This window comes from Danaus plexippus, chromosome 11 (genome assembly GCF_018135715.1).
Source record: "Danaus plexippus chromosome 11, MEX_DaPlex, whole genome shotgun sequence".
In the NCBI taxonomy this organism is placed as follows: Eukaryota; Metazoa; Arthropoda; class Insecta; order Lepidoptera; family Nymphalidae; genus Danaus; species Danaus plexippus.
This window is the reverse complement of record NC_083544.1, coordinates 229,943-252,421: the sequence shown is the minus strand read 5'-3', so window position 1 is coordinate 252,421 and position 22,479 is coordinate 229,943. Positions and strand designations below refer to the sequence as shown.

At 34.7% G+C, this 22,479-nt stretch overlaps 1 protein-coding gene across 3 annotated transcripts; it reads left to right on the top strand.

Moving 5' to 3' along the window:
- The first annotated feature begins 2,707 nt into the window (after window positions 1–2,707).
- Window positions 2,708–22,471, top strand: LOC116765669 (vesicular glutamate transporter 1). 3 transcript variants are annotated; one of them, XM_032655236.2, is made up of 11 exons: window positions 2,708–2,889; window positions 16,073–16,265; window positions 16,988–17,106; window positions 17,340–17,454; window positions 17,921–18,095; window positions 18,181–18,281; window positions 19,999–20,146; window positions 20,242–20,414; window positions 20,481–20,584; window positions 21,637–21,757; window positions 21,904–22,471. In XM_032655236.2, the coding sequence occupies exons 1-11, from the start codon at window positions 2,840–2,842 to the stop codon at window positions 22,099–22,101; spliced, it is 1,497 nt and encodes a 498-aa protein (XP_032511127.1). In that variant the 5' UTR covers window positions 2,708–2,839; the 3' UTR covers window positions 22,102–22,471. The 3 variants fall into 3 exon arrangements, with proteins under 3 accessions (XP_032511127.1, XP_032511126.1, XP_032511128.1); XM_032655235.2 differs by lacking the exon at window positions 2,708–2,889 and adding an exon at window positions 4,823–5,028; XM_032655237.2 differs by lacking the exon at window positions 2,708–2,889 and adding an exon at window positions 10,837–11,134.
- Window positions 22,472–22,479: the final 8 nt, after the last annotated feature.

Sequence of the window (22,479 nt, the reverse complement as noted above, 5' to 3'; positions counted from 1 at the left end):
CGGCTTTCTCACTCATCGGACGAAACGCAGACACTAAATGCTACTTCACACCGATCTTCTGTGAGAGGGTGGTAATTCCCCGGTTGAGACGGCCGATTTTCGAGCTCTAGTAACTTGACCACAGCTAGGCTCTACCAAATCAAAGCATTTATGTCACCATACATAGATCTAAAAATTAAAAACTCCTGAAGACATAAAAATATGAAGCGACGACTGACACTGGAAAGTCATATTCTAAAAGTCTGCTGTTGAAAAAGAACTCTATTTATTAATTAAACTTTAGTCGTTCTTCAAGTTTCGCGAACATTCCCACCAGGGACTTATTATTAAACTTTCCGTACAGCTTTTAAACTTAGCCACAACACACAGTACATGTAACGTTTTAAACGTATAAGTAATAATGTTGGTTCTCTCCGGTTTTAGAGATCACCTTGTGAACCAGTCATCCTCGTGATAAAGGTTGACCTGAACTCGTCTTCCACGTGTCACATTCAGTCAGAAATCAAATGTTCTTCTTACAAATCCTAAAATTTAATTCCAAAGATCTGATGCCCATAAAAGCCTCCAGATTGCATTAATGATTCGATTGACTACTAGAATGCTTTGATAACGTTGCTGACCAAATTCGTCAGAATCTATCAACAGAGTGCTGAAATATTTAAATCTCTCGGTCAAAAACGAGCAAATATACAGTTTTTTTTCTATAGTAACGACAATCTAATTTTTTTAATAAGTTAGGTGATGTAGCATGAATCGTGATTGATTCCATATATTCGTTTACCGAAAGACTTATATTCATAAAGAGCGATATATATGAGAGTAAATGATCATAGAAGCTGCTATAACACTTGAATATATCTCGGTCATTGAAGTGTCTAGAAGCCGGTTGTAATTCTGTCCAACATACCAACGAGTGTTGACTGTTTCATTAATTAAGTTTCTAAGCGGAGTAATCGACTGACCTTACTCAACTACAGATATTCAATTATGTTGAGCCAACAATTTGTTGGGAAATTGTTACGAACATTCTAATTGAGATTAGACTAACGTATTGCTATTTCAATTCGCTACTTTAAATAAATAATGTATATTTTATTACGGACTATGAAATGTGTGTTATTTAAAAAAATAGACCTAATAGTAAAAATAGGTTTAATTGTTTTACATTTATTATATTGCCTCGACTTTTTTCGTCAACGTATAGCATGTTTCATTACATCTGGTGGTGTGGGGGTATAATGAAATGAGTTCAGCAGAACAGCCAAGGCCACCGACTCGGACCAGGTAACCGGGTAACATTTGTTCTCGGTCCTTCATTTAAGTACTCTGAAGTATTCATGTATTTGAACAGTAATTTTTAAAAAATATTGCATAGACTTAGGGTTCTGAACCCAAAGGAGAATTAATTATTAAAAGAGTTCTTCTGGCCTGTCACGAGGCTGTATCTCGTGAAGGTGAAACCATTGTAATGTCCCCAGATAATGTACCTTCTGCCTCCGCTGCAACATCATAATTTTATACAGACAGGGTTCCATAGAGCACAAATATTATTTCTATCACTTTTGGGTACGGGTACTTAATTTTGATGTTTTTATATATTTGTTGTGATTGATTTTAGGTCGTAAATTGTAAATGAAAGTTGTGGTTATACAAAATACTTTACGTGCTCCTGATTTCCTATCACTATTCCTATATTTTAGTCCCCGCCGTAAATTAAAGGTTGTTATAAGTTTGACGTTATTGGCTATGTATGTCTGTCTGTGGTATCATAAGTCTCAACCGGTCTCGATGCAAATGAAAATGCAGGCCAATTTCCTTGCGATGTTTTTTACCTACGTATATGTCAGTTATTATCGTTCCAGATGTGTATTTTGGCCCATGATTACTCGATTAAGTCTCTCACACGTACCGGAGATTTTTTTAATTTAATAGAATTTTTATTTATCAATAATAAAGTAAAAATGAAAATGGAGATTTGTTCCCACTAAATGGAATAATTTTTCGAAAGTTTCAGTTCAACATCTTTGTAATTTTTTTATTCATATCACGAAGACATGTTACATTTTGTATTTGGAATGTGTTTTTATATTAACATCACACATCATTTGTAAAACGTCTCTATTCTTTTTAATCTTCCCGCTATTGGCTGATTGAACTTTACGTCATTGTTAACAATAACTTAAATTATTAACTTATATAAATGTAATAATTAATAGGTGCGCTAATTACTAAATCAAATTGCATATTGATATGTGGATAATGGATATACATCAATGTAACATTTGTATTTTGCTCCTAGTCATGAAACACAGACGATAGATGGCGATGCTCCTTGGTTACTGAAAACAATACTGATGTCTCAAATACAAGTAAAATGTCTTAAATAAATATATGAAACACATGATTATGATTTTGTACCATTTAATAGAATTAGCGTCTCCAATTCTTTTGTTTCATTTATTGGAGCATTGCCGTTTTGTTTCCTTGGTGACACTCACGGTTAATAAGAAAACTAATTGACAGTTTATTTTCTTACACTACCAAAATTACAAATAATATAGGTATTTCATTAATTGCTAGCTATAAACTAATAAGTACAAAATTATTATTTCTATAAAACCTAATAACGTTACAGCAGATTGTCTTAATTTACAGAAATCTTTGACGTTGATACATCTAAGTTACAATTTTTAAACGTCAAGCGTGATATGTCAGATGTTCGACACAACACAACTGTTTTGTTATTGTTTATAAACTTTTAATTTCATATTGTATGACGATAACATTAAAGGTGAATTAAAAACCAAAATGAAATCCTAATTTAATACAATATTTTGAAATGTCAAATAGTTATAACTACAGCTATACGCCGCTACTGTCTGACAATGGGTAAGTGCAACTGTTTTTTTAATATTATTTTAAATAGTATTTTGTTTTTCATTAAATAATTCAAGAAATTACAGGACCTTCTTGTCCAATAATATTTAGAGGTTTTGTAACTACCACCATTTCACTATAGTTATTGAAATATTAAATCACTATTTACGTAAATAGCACAAGTAAAGTAAAAACCTTATTTGTCAATATATCTGACTACGGCGTCTCTAACGAGATAATCGTATAAATAAAATTAAACTTATCCTTTTTTATAGCTTAACTAGGAATTCATCAAAAATTATAATATTACACCTATTGTCTATACTGTTATTCATATTTTTAAATAACAGGTGATACATACATGTATATTCGTAGTTCCATAAATAAAAAATGACTAACAATATTTAATCTTTCTTAAGTATGAGAACTATTATTAGTAAAGTATAATTATTTACTTTTAGACTTATTTTGCAGGTTTTCTTAGTACTTCTGAATTAATGAATGTTGTTAGCAGAAAATGTTAAGTATTTAAAGTGAGTAATAAATTAATAATTTGTGTTCTGACAATTCTAAGACTTGTGCACACAATTCTGAATTTTCTATACATTATCTTGTTAACAAACACTTACAATTACATTAGAATATGAAATGGTGATTCAACTTGTAAGCTCAACTTATAACCCAGTAACACAAACACAAATCAATACTTTTGTTGTTACAACTACTATAAAAAACATTAAAAATATTTTAACATCTATAAGTAGTTTATGAATAATACAATTGTTATGGTTTCTGGGTATCAAATAAATTAATAACAACCAGAGTACTGTTTTTAAATTTAATTTTTTTAAATTCGAACCATGCCAGTAACAAGATATTAACAACTAAAGACTCATTGAACACACACTAAAAGAAATTTAAAATAATATGAAATTGAAATTCCATGTAATTCAGAACAAAACAAAACTCCATCTTTTTAGAAATATGTGTATGTAAATGCTAAGTACTCTGTGAGTTTCTTCATGGCTGAGAGGCTCGGCCGTTTGAAGCAAATCTAGTTGAGAACAGAACTCAGCAAAGGATGCGTGTACATTCTGTTACAAAAACTTATCAGTACTTTTCTAGCAGAAGGTTTCTATCATCTAGTTGTATATCAGTGTTCATGTATTTAAGAAATGAGTATAAAATATATTAGTGTTCAAATCATTCCTGAATTTGAAATCAGACTCCTACAGATTAAAACTAACATCCATGTACATACCTATGATTTTATTATTATAATCTGTTTGAACTTAATAGATTTTAATATTTAATCTGTAAGAAAAAAAAAAGAATTAAAACATCTGTTTAGGATATGCATACGAAAATAATAAAATCAAGTGAATATTTTTGACAAATCAAATTGTACTTTGCTTCTTAAATCTTCATTCAAAACAAATATAAAGTGTTTTCAAATCTTGGTCTCATTTAAATGGTGATGTTTGTTCAACAAATATTATCATTATAATAAGCAAGTTTCTCAGACAAATGTGTAAGTAATTTAATTTTATTCTTATCTTCATATTATGGCAGTATTCAAGATAAGGAGAAATAAATAAAGGGAATAATTTAAAAATGTTATAAGGAAACAAGATTAAGCTTATCAACAACCATTCAACAATTCACTATGAACAGAAATTATTATTTATTTTTTTTCTATTTTGTTGATTATTTCACTCGAATCAATCACGATAAATTTTGTTATATAGCAAAATATGTAGCCTTATAAAGTACATACGAGTTCAATCTGAAAGAAAAATTGCGAAGATTGTTTGTTTAATAAAGTATGAAAGTTAATTTTCTCCTTCCCAGTTCCCAGATCTCATTACAGTATATTGGAAAGTTATCTACACTGCTGACTGCATGTGATAGTGGGGGCGAACTTGATCGTGTGCTCACTAGTACTGGCTAGTAGTCAGTAGAGGGCTCGGTGGCGCGGGCGTCGATTGACTTTGACGAGCCGGCCGTCTCTATCTGACGGTTTATACAACACTGAACGCGGGTTACTGTTACTGAGATTGTTGTAGTTCCTACTGCTAAAATGAGTGAAGAAAACTGTGTCAGTGATGATCTCAAAAGACAGGCAGCCCTGTTCTATAACTCCACTGAGAGGTTTGCTTTGAAACATATTACCTGTTATTGTGGCGGATATTCAACAATATGTCGTTGTTGATACTTTCTCGTTAAAGTTCGGATTGCGTTTTTGAATTTTATAACAGAATTGATCAACAAATCTCTTTATTCAGTCGTATGGTGATTAAAGCGAACTTAGTTAAGTGCGGGATTAGGTTATCAGATGACCATATGGATCGGCGAAAGCTAAGACAAAAACAAAACATTCTCTCGTATTGATTTTTTGATTAGATACATTGAGCCTTTGGGGCTGGTCTAACAAGGGACAAATAACTGTCAATAAGAAGGTATAAAAGTATCAAATTACATTAGTTGCGTATTTTATAAATCTAGAGGAGAAACAATGTGTAATAGCTAAAATTGGTTTTATGGGTTCCAATTACATAATAAAAGCGATTAAATTTTAAAACAATGACTAATAAATTTAAGAAATGTTATCGTTAATAATTCCAAACAAATAAAAATATTCATAATTTTTAAAAGGAAATTAATTATTATTGGAATCGATATTCGATTTGACACACAATATGAAGTAATTAATAATTTGAATATAGCGACTTTGATTTGTAACACGTTCTGTCAGGGAAGTAACTTCAAGGTCAACTTTTCATTTATAACTCGTTTACTTAATAGTTCATTATATTATTTTATATAAATAAATATCTATTAAATTTAACAAACATTTAAGGTGTTATCCTTATTGTATAATAAGTTTATTGTTAAGAATGTTTTGCACAATGCTATGTGAGGTTAGAGCGAACAGGTTTCACGAATTACGTGTCTTTGACCCCTCTGACATTCTAAAAGCGTTATTATTGAGGGTCTTATAATATATTAATAATGTTTCCACCTAAAATACACGAGCAAATAAACATTTCTCATTTTACGTTCCGTATACAAGTATATCCGATAACTGCTTCTAATTGTCTTAATTGAATTTATTGTCTTCTGTGTGTTCCTTCAAATGTATCATTGTTAATAATATCGTGTAACTACGTTTTATCACAACAAACAATAAAACCTCTAGTAATGTCTGCGTGTAATTTACTTAGGAAGCCTTTCCGGAAATATGATGATCGCGGGAAATTACTTTGATATTAAATTATTATGGTCCAGTGATGATGAGTTCGCTGCGTCGTCAGCTGTTGGCTAATATTCTGATATTATAGTGACAAATCGACAACCAACATACGGTCTACATGAAGGAGAATAGCTCCCGACAGCTGATGTCCCGCGTCCGTAACACAATTATAGATGTGTCACCGTATTTCGAAGGGTCCGGATTTATTTGGTGACTGGGGAACTTAAGATAAAATGGGTTTTAAGCTGACAATCCTCTCACTGTTGTCTGATTTATAGTTTAACCGAAGTTTCTTATCTGAAACAGCTTGTTCACTTAGCCCCCGCCGTTAGAAAAAGATATATATTTTACAGTTAGAAGAAAAAAAGCATATCTCCTACATATATTTATCATAGATTTTTAACTCGTGTAGCTGGTTGAAGTTTTGCTAAAATTCATTTTAGTTTAGTGCAGAGGAAAAGATTTTATTTAATGCAAATCGCAAACTGCTGTAAGTCCTTGTATTGTGTTTTTTATTTAAGCTGCACGAGTAATATATTCGTATGTATATAATGAGTATGTATGTGCAGGTACGGTAAAGAGAGGACGCCAGTCGTCACAAACCATCACGGGAAAACAAAGATTATATATAAAAATTAACAATAGCCTTAACCACGCACTAGGCACATCCTTAATGAAAATAAGTAAATTAAAAAAGAAAAATTTATTTAATCATCTTGATAAAAATCAGACGATTGAGTTAACAATAAAATTACAAATCTAAGAATTCACAAACAATACAACGTTAAATAAATAGCCCACTATGTAAATCTAGTTCGTCCAGCGAGGCATTAACCGTTACTATAATTTAGTGTCTACTCAATAATAGAGTTGTCTTTGGCATCGGATACTGTTGAAACTTACATCAACATTAGATTATTAAACAATCAAATAATGATATGTCACGTTAATATGTGGGAAATAAAGGATTGTAATCATCTGGTTTATATACTGTTTGACTATTAGCAGCGGCAGTAACTTACGTACATATGATTCAGTATCAAAACATTTGTTAATTGATAAGACTCGCTCACGCGTAGTTGACAACCGAAAGCCGAAAGAAAATAAAGAAAGAAACACGTCGGGTATAACAAAGAGATCTGGAGGAGCGGGAGTGGACCTTCCATTTAAAGGTAACCGTCACTTAGCTTCAGCTCGCACTAATGAGAACTGTAGGTTACAGACGTTGTATCAACATGCAACCCCGCGTCCTCTGATTACAATCACGTGTTTCGAAAAGTACCATCGTTTGGAATAGCTACTACCATAATTATACGTATGATGGTTGCAAACAGACTTCCATACTCAAATTATCGACACTAACATTTATGTATATTTTGCTGTTTTATATCAAAACTAATATTACAAGGCCGGCCAGTGGGTGCAAAATCATTGTGACAGTTTTTCATACCTGTTCCAACCCGAGCCTTCATTATACGCTTCATACTTTGGACTACTTCTGATCTCAAACCCGTTTAGTTCTTACGTTTCCGGCTTCAAAATATATTTTTAAAAGCTAAAAATAATATTGTTAATATAAATGAAATCATTTCTGTTTACCATTGCATTAAGTACTCTTATTATCTCGTTAACTAAGTTGAAGGTACACATTACAATCTCTAAACGGTAATCTGCTATTTCTGGGATATAAAATTACGTATGTATATTATGCTACAACGTTATCTTCCAACAAAAGATTTTACATTTAGATATAAATGTATTTGAATAATCCAAAATTTAACTGAAAAAACCGGACACTACATACACATAAAAACAAATTTGTATTATCATTTATATTAGATATGTGTCTTCCTATTTTTTCTTAAAAATATCATTAATATATGACTACAACCGACATTATAATTTTTTTTCACGCATAATAATATATTAAAAATTGTATCTGTATACATGCAAAAACGTCTGGTAGTACTCCGTAGATACAAATTTTGAATAACAGCCTACAAGGAGTCTGTTAAACGAAGTACGATCAGACTTTTGATTATTTTGGAACACAAAACAAAAACTGACGAGTGCAAAGGATTTAATGAAATAAATTTACTTGATTAGGACACAGAGCTGGAGAACATACTCTGAAATTTACAATTATAAATTTTTGTTCTAACAAAAGGTCTCAACACAAAAAATGTATTCATATTTGCAATACAAAAATATTTGCAATACAACTACTCACAAGCCGGTAAAATTTGTCGAGAATGTATATGAAGATGTTGTCGAGAATTAGAACACTTGAGACATTTATAGTCAGTTTTTAGTGAATAAAGTGATAAATATCGGATAAAATGAATCGTGGGAAAATCTCACCATTCATTGTGATCAAATTATATTAACAAGAACAAATCTATGAATGTAAGACCGAGACTGTTTACCAATGAATTACTGAATAAATATGTTTAATGTATTCATGATGGGCTGATGACACATCCTAGCTGTCGACCTTAGTCGGCGAGTTTTTCGGATTAACATTCCAAAATTAACTGCCTGGTATTGTTGATAACAGCAACTACATCCTTTAAAAAGCATAATTAACTGAGTAATAAACTGAGATTATAACAAAAAGTACATAAAAAGCTACTGCAACTAACTGACGAAATTAAAACAAACAATTATTTAATTAATGAGCAAAAAATTAAAACGTTAAAGATACATTCGAATAACTGTCAAAAAATGTCAAACTATCAAAAAGAAATACTGACGAGTAGACTAAGTTGCTAAAACCATTAAGTTGCTAAAAGTGAATTAATAAACTAACATAATAAATGTAAGAAGAAAATCTATAATTAACTTCTAAATCTCATCCGATACAAATACGACTTTTAAATTTTTAAATATTCGTTAAATAAAAAGGATTCTTTTATCTCAACCCACCGGGATACGAAGAGAGGTAGAAGTGCAAACCTTGTCATGTTTATAATAGAGCAGACGTCCAGACGTTAATTATCTTCTGATGGTTAGAACATATAAAATAGGTTAGTATTAGTGTGTACATTAAAGGTATACGTATACAGTCGGTCCATTCACAGGTACCAAGTGCTACAGGTAAATAAAAATTGTACCGCTTTACGTATAGTCTGAGGTCTGATTCTTATGTATGTTGTAGGATATATTGTAAATAATTTCAAATGAATACTGCCAGACGCCTGCTGTCGAATTTATCAATCTAAGGATGAACTGATTTCGATCTAAATGATCCAAATTATATTGCAACGTTCTTCAAAGAGGCTAAGTGTTCCTGTAAGCTCTCGGAGCCTTTCATTGGAATCTGGACCTCAAAATCGTATCAAACATCCACCGTAACATAGTATATTCTTGTACATGGAATTTAATACTGCAGTTCTTTGTTGTTATTATCTGACCGATACCACTCACCCATACTTTCAAGTACAGCAGCACTGTTAACACTTTTTCTCCGTCTCCATATTTGACTTCAACTACCTGTCGTTTGAATCTAATGACAGCATCATACAAAGCTATGAGTATAAGTTCATGATCCAGGTTTCATAACAAATGATCATCTCAAGTGTAAAGTGACAACAAATGAAGTAGAGCATATTTTTATGTCACGCAGATTATTGTAATGGCGGAAGCGTAATGTTCCGCATGTTTGACTTGTTATGTCAATATGTAATGACTCGGAGTAGACCCGAGACTGAGACAACCTTCAGAAGTAACAGTACACCTTTGGTCATAACATCCAACACTGACACATTAATCATTAGGGTTCCCTGAGATACAACTCTGAACTCATATCGTGTTTTGTGTGTTCCTGGTTTTTTTTAATAAGAAAAATATAAATATAGGTTTTTTAGAACCTAAATTATGGATGACCAAAATATCTGCACGATCAAAACAAAAAGTACTTTATATATGTTTCTTTATGATATAAAATTTATATTAGAACTTTGGTTTAAAATTTTTATAAGATAGCTTATAAGACGTTATATACCTGCTTTTCATAATAAGCAAAAACATGGTCAAGCAATTAACCAGATTATAATTTCGATGCATCTTAGTTGGCTTAATGTCTTACGTAAAAATTTTAACAGTCAGATCAGTTCTTTGTGTGTGTGATATTTAACGTTTTGCGTACACTCGGAGTAATTGGGTCACGGTGTAATCAGGTCGCCTGACACCATCGACATCTTACGGCTGCCATCGTTATAGTACTACGGGGAATAAGTTAACGAGCACTCATTCAAACGAAGCTATCCCAGCGATCTTTATAATGATCCCAACGATAAATGTTTCGTTCTCAGCCTTAGCGGTTTCCGTCTATTGTTTGATAAAATTATTGATAGTCGGATAGGCACGACTGAAACACTCTTTAGTATAGGTAGGTAACTTCCTAAGGACTCCTTTATTTTTCATACAATATAATTATATTCTGTTTGCAACAAAAGACGCTTACTGCAAACAGTAACCTTACCAAAAGTTAGGATCGTCACACTACATACGGAGCGGTAAGAGTTTTTGACTCAAACCTTTTACATCATAGTATTATGGATTAACGGATTACGGATTATCATTATATAGCAGGTTATAGCATGAGAAATAGAATGATGTGTCCATATAACAACAGTAGTGCGTCTGCAGCTCTGTCCTCTGAATATAAATTGTAAAACATCGGAGTTCCTTGTCATCAATAAGTGTTGAACATTCATCTGCGAAAATAACAGATCAGAAAATTGTTGTCCAATAACAAGCAGTGTTCGACATTATAACGGTTAAAGAAAAACGATTTCAAATAAAAACGGACTACTATTTATATATTAGTTAATTCGAACTGAAATTATCGGCGGAAATGTGGAAAATAATAATGAAAGTAATGACCGTAACTAAGATTACCTGCGGCCGCGACAGTAACCCGCCGCGTGTTCGGTCGATCGATACCCACGTGTATTAATATTTCCCGCTCGTCTGATGACGCTTCATGGATCTCATTGACGAGTAAGGTTTTGACTTTGTTTATTGTACATTCATTATATCTGCGGTGTAATGCGATAACATAACACTCACGTAAGAGATGTTAAATGAGAATAAAGTATGAATTTTCAAGACGTTTCTTATCAAACTAGGTTTGATTCGGTGTCTTATAGACATTTTAAATTCATAAATAATATATTTTTTTCATAAATACATCCGCTAGCAACTTATAAAGCCTACTCTGATTGAATAGAAGTTGCTTTGATTTCTGTTATTTTACTTAACTCCAGTTAGTGTTAAAAACTAGTGTAGTAAAATAACACAAGGTTTAAATGAATTTTAGTTTGTAGGTACGTTAATTTTAAGGTCGCTCTGCGAGAACGAACGCATTTCGTCCGCTTATATCATTATATTTGACAACGCCTCATTAACTCTGTTCATATCAGAAATGTTTTAATGTAAGACCATTACAGGACAATTGACCCGATATTATTTAGTATTTTTATTATAAATTATAATACCCGGGTAAATGGGGATTTTTTTTATTTTTTATTAGATTTTTTACTATAAAATCCGTAAGAAATGAGTTTTTTTTCAAGTTTAGGAACTTTTATAATAGCGAGGTCCGTTAATCGATTAGACTTAAGAAAAAACCGTAAAGTTATTTAATTACTCAATAACGTAATATTTTTATGACCCGATCGATTGTTCTGTTATCACGCTCCCTCTATTGTCCGCTTTTTAGTTTGAGTTTCAGAAAATACGCTTCGAAGAATGAAACAAAAGACTTATGAACTTCATCCTAACAAGTATACGCCATCACACAGTCCCATGGACTGCTCACAGCGCCGGGAAACTTGAATCATTGAACTGCTGCCTTCTAGAACATACTCATAGAAACAAACGCACCTGCCATAGATTACTAACGTCAACCCTTTTCTGAATCAATGTTTCTACCACGGTTAAATACCCCTACAATTTGCACTTAAATACAGTCTGGCTCTACCGACGGTTAAAATACATAAATAATATTTATAAACATTATGTAATACTGTTTTTAATGGTGAATATATTTTATTGCACCCATTTGGTCAACAGTCTTGTTAAATAATTTACGCATGTGTTACACATTATAAAATATAAATATACTAGGTACCAGCCCTAAGACTTTAGGCAACATTTTCGTTAAAAGCTTTCAGACGGCTCATGTTTTCCCGACATCTTCAACAATTATCGGTAATGTACACACAAGTAAATTCCAAAACTTAACAAATTATATACTAAAACTTTTCTCGAGAATCACGCTATCGAGTGGTGATAACTGTTAGATAATCGGTACAGTAGGTTTTCACAGACAGACAGACAGACGCTGCGAGGGACTTTGTTTTAATCTGTATATAATATAATAAAGTATATATACTGTTTAGAGCCTGGCCGCTTAGAGATTGCATTTCTGACACCCATCAGTTCGACATGACTAGAGATGTACAGAAAAAGACATTAGTTATATTCAAAACGTTATTATTTCATTTATTATGCATATTTACTCAATTCAAAATATACGTATGTTTTTGTCGGAATCGCTTCAACGTAATGTAAATAAAATTGTTAATTTATATTTATTTTATTAATAATGTAGAATATTCGATGAGGATTGCTTCGTTATTTTGTGATATAATAAAAAAATGTTGACATGACCTTGCAACAGCGCCGTTGACTTTGTTCCGCTTTAAAAACTACAGTTATTTGTTATTATATTGATTAATTAATTACTCATATATATCTTAAACAAAAAATTGTTGTTTGTTGTCTGACGACAAACATTATTTTTAACCTCCCTGACAACAGTTGTGAGGAAGTTTAATAAAAGCTACGTTACTTTTCGACGTAAATTGTACACAAGTACAAAGTTACATCGATTCCATGACGTCCTGTCACAAGTGTGGTGTGTAGGCGGAGTCGATTCGATATGAGCGAGTACAGTTTGTGTGAAACGTGTGATCTTACAAGGTTGAAAGTCATTAAAACATTTTACTATTTTCCTTGACCTTGTTTAGATTTTTATTGAAAATATTATAAGTTGAAACTAGCAATGTTTTATATATATGTGTCCCTATTCAGTTTATTTCAACCAAAAGAAACAATGATTCGACATCGTACAATATTATAATGTTATATAGAAATATAATATCACGTCTACCAACTACGGGTACTTGTTAAATAAGGAGGATTTACTTCAAAACGACTGTGAAAAGTTTCCCAATTGGTCTAAAAAAAGGATTTTTTATACTTGTACCAGTATTTTCATGTTTGTCATGTGTATGTAAATTGTCGTTATATGGACTAAAAGATATGTAAAGCGAACAAAAAACTCATTATTAATTCATATATTTTACGCTTAATGTTATAACAAACTTGAATGTGAACTTAATAACTAATTTTAAGTAGTGTGATCAACATGTCAGCGTTCAGACGACCTAGAACTGTTTGCGAAACATCCTGTAGAGGTCCACGTGATCAAAAACACAAAAACAAACATTGTATATCAAACTTAATATCAAGGAGTTATGAGAGCGTGGCGTATTTAGTTGTAAATAAATAAGCGTAAAATAATTTTCTTCGCGTACAACAACAACTTAGCGCTCTGAAGTGTAAGCGATAAGGCATAAATTAGTGTGAGAGTCGATTCCGATCGGGCGACTGGTCACTGTGACCTGGTTTTCTTCATTTTCTAACTCAGTTATCCGACCGAGGAGTTAAATACTATAATGTTACAACAAGAATTCCTTTAAAAACTAACAAAGCTTCAACGAAAGAGATCGTTTTGGTGACAGCGAGACGCGTCCCAGGAGTTTTCTTTTTATCTTTCGAGAATGTCTTAGAAGTCACAGGCCTGAACTGATTGCAGCGAGCGTTGCTCCGTCGCGCGGAAACATTTTTATTTTTAGAAATTTAGTTACTTGATAGAGCATTTCTTTTTAACACATGACTAACATTGATAATTTATGTCCCAGATAATCAAATTTAATAACTATTATGCAGATTAAGTTACGTAGCAAGCAGAATTTACACAGCTGAGATACAATTGATTTAAAAACCTTGATCCGTCTTGATGTAGTGACATGTTTCGAATGATCTATATTTCTTTCTACAGTTAAGGGACTAAGATTATATCTACTCAAACGGCCCAAAGCTTTTGAAGGGATCAGTCCCTCCTCAATATAAGTTAAAAGCTGTACTTCCGGACCGTGGATTTTCATTCTGACGTGAAACAAGCGGTTCCAGGATAATCATGCAACAAGATCCCGCGCCGTAACCTATAAATATCCCGTTGTCCTGTGGGATAGCTAAAAATGTCAGCTCGGTTTTATTCACTTGCTACGAGACGTTAATTTTAATGCGGTTCCTTACGAATCTGGGTCACGTGACCTTTTTTAAGGGGTCACGAAAATATGATAAGATACATTCTATTATGAGTTACTCACATTGACTCGCACAGGAATGCCGCAAGAACGCGGCTCCCATCTATATGCAAATTAATATTGACGTTCAAGTTACATCACTTCGGACGAAAAAAATCTCGAAATGTTTAAAAAAATAAAGTAAAATTTCTCTTACTTATATAGATGTGAAAAATCGTATAAGTTAAGAAAAGAAAATTATTAAATTTTCACCGAATCTTAATTTAAGCTGCACTGAGAACCTTATACCCAAAATTTATAATATAATTATTTTAGAGATTAACTAATTACATATTTGATTATCTCAAAAAATTCTTTTGCTAAAAGCCAAAATATTGCGGAGTCGTCTTTCTGGCGCAGTGTGGCGAATACATCGGCCATAACATTACACGAATAAGTTGAAGGAAATGTTACAAAAAAGCTACATTATATTTAAATACCAAAAGCAAAATACAGGATACTAGACTACAAGTATCGATTCCTACTAATAAACTTTTCTGACTTAACTGACGTCTGCGGGTCGAAGAAATATTGTGCTCACCCACTGCCTACGCGTATTCCTATCACTTATTAAAGTTTAACGTCTCTTTTATTATATGCTTCACTTCTTTATTATGTCATTATAAACATGCATCGATTTTTATTCTAAGAAGTAATGTTAAAAAACTACCAGTGACTTCTGACTTTTATAAAGAACGTTAATTAAACCAGACGTCGCATCATAGTCATAATAACAATATGTAACGGTCGTACGTCAACAATCAAATATCAAAACTATGTAAATAAAGTAAATATATAAAAAAAAACATTTACGACATGGAGCTTTTTATAATATTGCGATATCTATAGAATCTTTATCGTTCCATAATAAATATCCTGTGATAACATTATTTTACAAAAGCTTGATAAATCTCTTACTCATGTCGTACACGTAACTACAGCATACTGCCTTAATATTTGTCACTTTACGTGTTTCCTAAAAATTTCCCAACTTTTTCTTAGGACTATTTTTATTATAATAAAAACCTTAATGTCCTCAAGTCGCCACTTCTTGGACCACTATAAATGTATTTGTAAAAGAACCAGCGAGATATGTAGCTTCACTACTATGTTACATTAATACTCAATATTCATATTACCATCCATGATCAGGTTCGAGGCTCTTGATCTTATTCCTTATCACAAGATGCTATAAAAGTATAAGAACTATGAACCTCGGGTATAAATATTTTTATTTGACTTCTGACCTTTAACAAGTCTCGTTCAAAGATTCCCGTAGCCAGGGTTTCTGTAACATTTTAATACATATTCTTTAATTCGACGTAAACATTTTAAAACATAATCTTTATAAAAAGTGTTTAAAATGTCTCTTGTTGTCAAAGCTGTCTGAAGTACTGCATTTATTTTAATTTTCTTATCACACGCGAAGTAAACGTGGGTCCTCTGGGTACAAGAGTGTTTTTTAAATTAAAGCCTTAGCATTTTTAAACATTTGTTCCAGGGAAAGGATCGACCCAGCTCCAGAGAGCGATGGTTTCTCGTGGCGGTTTTGGGAGAAGCGTCGGCTGGTTGTGGCGCTGCTGGCTTTCTTCGGCTTCTTCAACGTTTACGCCCTCAGAGTGAACCTGTCAGTAGCTGTGATCGCTATGACCGAACCGATCGAGCTCGAACTTGATAATGGCACGACTGTTTACGTGAGGGTTACAGTCACTTAACTATGTTCTCGATAAAAACCATCGTCTTTGTATATACATATTATGTGGCAATTTCATCATAGTAATTGATAATTCTCAGTCCTCAATCCTGCATTTCAGATATAGTAGGGACCGAGAAAAATATTTAAATTTTTCCGGATACGCAATAATCCCGTTCGATTTTTTACAAATTTTCCTTAAAATAAAATTTTACAGCCTTATAGTCTGCAGTCGCAGCGCTGTCATAACAATTTATAGTATTGTAGAGGTTTTTATTAAAATTAAAGACACCTCTACCGAAACGACGTAAGGGCGACGAAGTGTTTGACCCATTTAGAGAAATAAAGATCGAGTTTTATGGGCAGCTTAAAAATACCAAATGTCCCCTCCCGTCTTCGGGAAAGGACTCAAAATTTAACGTTCTATTAAATCGGATATGGAATAATCGAGGAACATCGAATTAAAGGATAATAAATGTCTCGAATATCTTACGCGTGTGATTTTTTATAAGGCTGTCTTATATCAAGTTCATTTTCATTTATTATTCTGGGCTCATAAAATATTATCTTTATAGAGGCTCCTCATGTAGATTTATGGAAGACATCATCGGGGACGATTTTATATGACCGAATAACTTCACGTACGAATCCGCAGAAAAGTTTCCACACAAAAATTATCCAAAATCTTTTTCATTCGTGATAGGCTTGGGTTTTCCTTCATAGGTTCCAGAGTTCGACTGGAGTCCGCAGACGAAGGGCTTGGTACTGAGCTCGTTCTTCTACGGCTACCTCCTGACACAGCTGCCCGGCGGTTGGCTTGCCTCTAAAATAGGAGGTCACAGGTTCGTTACCGTAAGAATAGCTGATGATACTCTCGAGACACTTTGGCATAAAACTATCATAAAAAAATTCCAAGCCTCAGCAAAAAGATTTAAGAAATGCATGTACTTGCTGTAATACACCTTATAAGTTATGAAATCACTGAGTAAAGTAGAGACGTTGCGGGCAGATAGACATTTGCACGGCATGTCCAGAGTGTCATGTCTAGTAGTGGAGACGAGAACATTGTTTCTAGGATGTTTGCTATCGGTGTGGGCGCCACGTCCCTCCTCACATTGTTCACGCCGCCTCTGGCACACATCAGCACCGGTCTACTGGTGACTGTAAGAGTCATCGAAGGACTTTTTGAAGTGAGTTCGTTGTGTTTAAAAATATGAGAAGAAAAATATATTATTACTTTTTTTTTTACTGCAATAACCACCAAACAAAATTACTATTCAAAACATTTAACGTGGTTTCTTTTTTGGTAGAAAAAAAAACAATTACTTAGTATTGATTGACTATTTAGTAAAGATTTTAATAATTTTAATGTTGAGATAAATACTATTCCATATAGATTGTAATAATTCCTGCTGATTATTTTTTTTTAACGATTCAAAGATACAGGTTTAATATTTCTTATAAAAATTCCTTTTTTATGTAAATAGTGGCTGTGACTATCATTATAACGACAAAAACTGTAAAAAGATGTTCTGAATTTGCAAAAAAAAAATTGATAATATAACAGTTTTTGTAGGGCAAGAATGTCACAAACAGTTGATTCAAATAATACTATAAATATATATCCTCTGTGTTTACTGTCTCCTCTCCGGTCAGGGTGTCACGTACCCATGTATCCACGCCGTGTGGAGCGTGTGGGCGCCGGCCGGAGAGCGCGCCCGGCTCGCTTCCTTCGCTTTCAGCGGCAGCTACGTCGGAACGGTGGTGTCCCTGCCCGTGTCCGCGTACCTCGCCCGCTACACCGGCTGGCCCGGCATCTTCTACGTGTCCGGTCAGTGTGACCGCCGCCCACACACCCGTGCTCCCGCCCGTGCTGATCGTATTGTTGGTCACGTATCCATTCGATCCTCTTCCAGGTATATTCGGTCTTCTGTGGACCACCATATGGTGGTTGGTGGTGAAGGAGTCCCCGGAGAGAGACCCTCACATCACGGCCGCCGAGCTTAAGTACATTCAGGTTTGATCGATTGCATCATACTTTATTCTACTTTTACTGATTTAGTCTTGTTCACGCGACATCTACAATCGAAGAGAAAAACAAAAACACACAACACAAGGATAGTATGAGAGAATCACGACGCGATATACATAGTTACGTGTGGCTTAGAAGGATCTCGAGTGATTTGTTCCAATCACTGAGATTTAGCAAATAATTGTTGAGTAATTCAATGGCTCCCCTCACGTTGAGCATGGAGATGATAGGAAGTTTGACATGCAGTAGCAGTATTCATGAAAACAGAGAAGAGCGCCGCAGGCAGTGACGCTTCACACGTTACTCACGGTACTACTGCTAGTGTGACAACGGCTGTCTCATACAAATACAATCTCGTCTTCATCAAGTCCTCAACTATTATAATTACTCGTGTTTATTATTTTTTATAAACTTCAGTCATTTAATTATCACGAGAAATAATTGACGACAGTTATTTTTTATTATAAGTAAGACAGGAATCTCTTAACTAACTTGTTAATTATCACTGGAATCGTTGTTTGAGAAAGCACGCCAGAAACAGAAGAAACAGAAGGTCCCATTAATATTCCGAACTTTCATTGTAATGTATTAAAAATATAAATAAAAAAACTCCGTAAAACTAAATTCTGCCCCACGCTGTTTGTTCGCCTTCAACAATAGTGTTTGGAATGGTTAATTTCATTAAAAAATATAATTATACCATTTCTGAGAATTTAATGAAGAAATTTTTTTATATATCCTATATTTAAAAAAAAAATACGTTTTACGAGAAAAATGAATAACATGGATTGAAATAACCCTTTAGAACGACTTTACTAAGTTCGTTTCTATTAGAGTCATATTTGGACCAAATTTTTCTGTCTAAGAGGAGGATTCCATAACTGTCTGTTGTTCACGATATCACCAGATCTTTGGCTGTTCTATTTTGTTGTGAGAACATAATTTTTCAATTCATAATATGGCTAATATTATTTATTATAAGAATTTAAAAAAATATTTATAAATGTAACAAAACATGTCTGTTCTTTGAATGCCCACGACTAAACCTTTCTGAAGTGATATCCGCTAACCTTTTAAACTCCACCGTCTATTTCCTGACACGGAGAAACAAATCGCATTACGTCCGATTTAATTCTATTAAACTAAGTTTTAGGAGATTAGAAGTTTTAATGTGTCGTTGTGTCCGAGGGTCGGGGGTCGAGGGTCAAACTAAACCAGCGTTCCCACAGAAATGTGTCACGGGGACGGGAGACAACACTCAAACGCTATTAACATTCACATATTATCCGGTTTACTGAAACCCTGACGTTCACTTGATTCATGCATCGATTAATCAAACGAACAGTTTGTATTAAGCTGATACAAACGACGCCGTACCATGAAACACGCTTCATATTCTGATGGCGCGTGAAGTAGCGTTCGGTAGGTCCAGTTAGCTCGTGCTACGTTATGAAACGGAAAAAAATAATAATGATATTGATGAAATTATATTATTTAAAAGTTATCTGTTGTGTTGTTAAATATTAATGTTAATAAGTCTGTCCATGTTGTGTGAATAGTGGTTTTGCTGAAACAGACGTTAATATTTTTGATATTTGCTTCGTTAATTCGCATAATTTAATCAAAAACCGTGTCCGACGTGGCATATGCAAGACATGTAATATGTATTAAGTATGTCCCTATAAAGTATACGAGTGTATAGGAGTCCCGAGGTTGTACGCGCGGTGTGCGGAGTCACCCGTGGCGCGCGATGCTGTCTTCGGGTCCGGTGTGGGCGATCGTGGCCGCTCACTTCAGTGAGAACTGGGGCTTCTACACGCTACTCACCTTCCTGCCCACCTTCATGCAGGGTTAGAGACGTCACAGTTCGTGTATCGAGAGCTATTCAATCGAATAACCATGTGATGTTCTGCCCCTCGTCTCCTCTTCATCTTCTCGTGTGCAGACGCCTTCGGGTTCTCGACGTCGTCGTCGGGCTGGTCGTCGGCCGTCCCCTACCTGGCCATGTCTCTCACCCTGCAGGTATCGGGCGTGTTGGCGGACTGGCTTCTCTCCCTCCGTCGCCTGAGCGTCACGGCTGTGCGGAGGCTCTTTACGTGCGGAGCTTTCGTGGCCCAGGTACACTACTTCAGGTCACGTCACAGTGCATCCTCGCTGTGTATCTCATCCCTGGTGTGTTTCCAGACGGTGTTCATGCTGGGCGCGGCCTACTCGTCGTCCCCCTCAGCTTGTATCGCGTGCCTCACCCTAGCCGTGGGTCTCGGAGGGTTCGCCTGGTCGGGTTTCAGGTAACATTTACTGTCTACGGTCTACTGTCTACTGTCTACTGTGTACTGCTTCCTGTCATTGATCATTATAACACTCAATTACTTCACAGTAATGTCCATGACTAAGTGTCCCAGCCTCCTTGTAAAGTCTGTCTCTTTATCAGGTGCTCGTGCTCACCTCCTACTTACTGACTTCACTTTTATTAGCAATTTAACATTACCTAACTTTGTAACAGTGTTTCTCTTAAAATATAACATATTTTTTCAGCACTGCTACATTTCATTAAAATTATTTTATAGTAAACATTTTATCCATCCTGCATAACATCAAAAAAACTAAAATTTAATTAACAGTCTAGTGTCTACTGGGTGTGTACCAACTCATATTTTTAACTAGTTTTTAAATGAGTCTTTTCTCAATTTGATTTTGGAATCAGCAACGGTTAGCACATCATACATGAAATTCAGTACTCCGCACGAGTGTTCACAGAATTATAATTTCATTTGATAAATGATTTAAAATTAATGAAAGCTCCATCTATAAAATATAAACAAACATTATAGACCGCTCGCTACTAGCGCCGCCTTCCACTCGATGTGACCGTAAGCAGAACTACTCGCCACTTGTTCTCTAATTCCATACAAACAAATACATCACGTTAAAACTAGTTTTGTATGAAGAAAATATTCGTATGCCTTTGTAAAGGCGTAGGCATGTCTAGCGTTTGAAAGTTCATAAATTGTAATTACGCAACTAGTGACTTTATAAACTAATTCTTCATTTATAAATAAACTCAATCACACAGTCTCCCTACCGCATCCCTGCCCGACCCGGCACCTGGATGGGATACGTGAGAAGTGTGTAGAGAGTGATAAAACAATAGGATAAGGTTTGTGTCACGTGTCGTCATTCACAACACTAGCGTTACGCTGCGCCCTCGCTCGGACTGCACTGCATTACGTGTCATTCCAATGTATAAGTTACATCACGGCCGAGTTTCATCAAAATCCGTGTCGCAGTTTACCATGAACAAAGCGTGTCTCTTGACGTGTGTCGCGTGTGTTATGTGCAGTGTGAACCACCTGGACATCGCTCCGCCTCACGCCAGCGTGCTGATGGGCGTGTCCAACACCGTGGCCACGCTGCCCGGGATCGTGTCGCCCGCCCTGGCCGGGGCCATCGTCACCGACAAGGTGCGGCACTCGATGCGACCTTATAATAAGTGCCCGTGTATGGATACGACTGGATGTTGCAGCTGACGTACAGTCGTGCCGTTTAGTGAAATGAAGAGCGTATCGGAGTAGCGTTGTAACATGTCGATGTCATGTTAATGTTTCAGTCGCCGGAGCAATGGCGGATCGTGTTTTTTATATCCAGCGCCATCTACCTGTCGGGCGCGGCGCTGTACGGCGCGTTGTGCTCCGGGAACAGACAGGCCTGGGTGGTGGAGGTCGAGGGAGACGCCACCTTCGACACGGACGGCGCCTCCACCACCACCTACGACAACAAAGCCTTGGACAGGAGTTCGGAGATGTGACGGAACAACACGACACACACTCGGCTCATTACTTGATACTGTGCAATATGATCTGTTTTAACAAGGATTTAGGATTTATAAACAAAGCTTAACCTCTCGGATGTTAAGTGATTGTGATATTGTAGCTTGTCTTTGACAGTTGGAAGTCTAGAGAACAATTGAAATAAAGTTATCAAAAAATAATAAACATGTCCTTTGCATAAAGAGCGCACATTGGTTTATATTATTTTTGTTACTATTCATGAAATTTTGGCAATTTCGTGACTAATTAGTTCCTAAGTGGATGATTTTGTAAATATACCTTTATAAATATGTATTATATTGTTAACTCATACGACTGTGATGATGAAATAAATATATTTAAACTAGCTTTTATTT

What these genes read in the sequence shown, in the direction of transcription:
- LOC116765669 (XM_032655235.2), top strand. Translation starts at nt 4,958, where the DNA reads ATGAGTGAAGAAAACTGTGTCAGTGATGATCTCAAAAGACAGGCAGCC. An exon ending in ATAATGGCACGACTGTTTAC is followed by an intron (nt 16,266 to 16,987) that starts GTGAGGGTTACA and finishes TTTCCTTCATAG; the next exon opens with GTTCCAGAGTTCGACTGGAG. An exon ending in CCTGCCCACCTTCATGCAGG is followed by an intron (nt 20,147 to 20,241) that starts GTTAGAGACGTC and finishes TCTCGTGTGCAG; the next exon opens with ACGCCTTCGGGTTCTCGACG.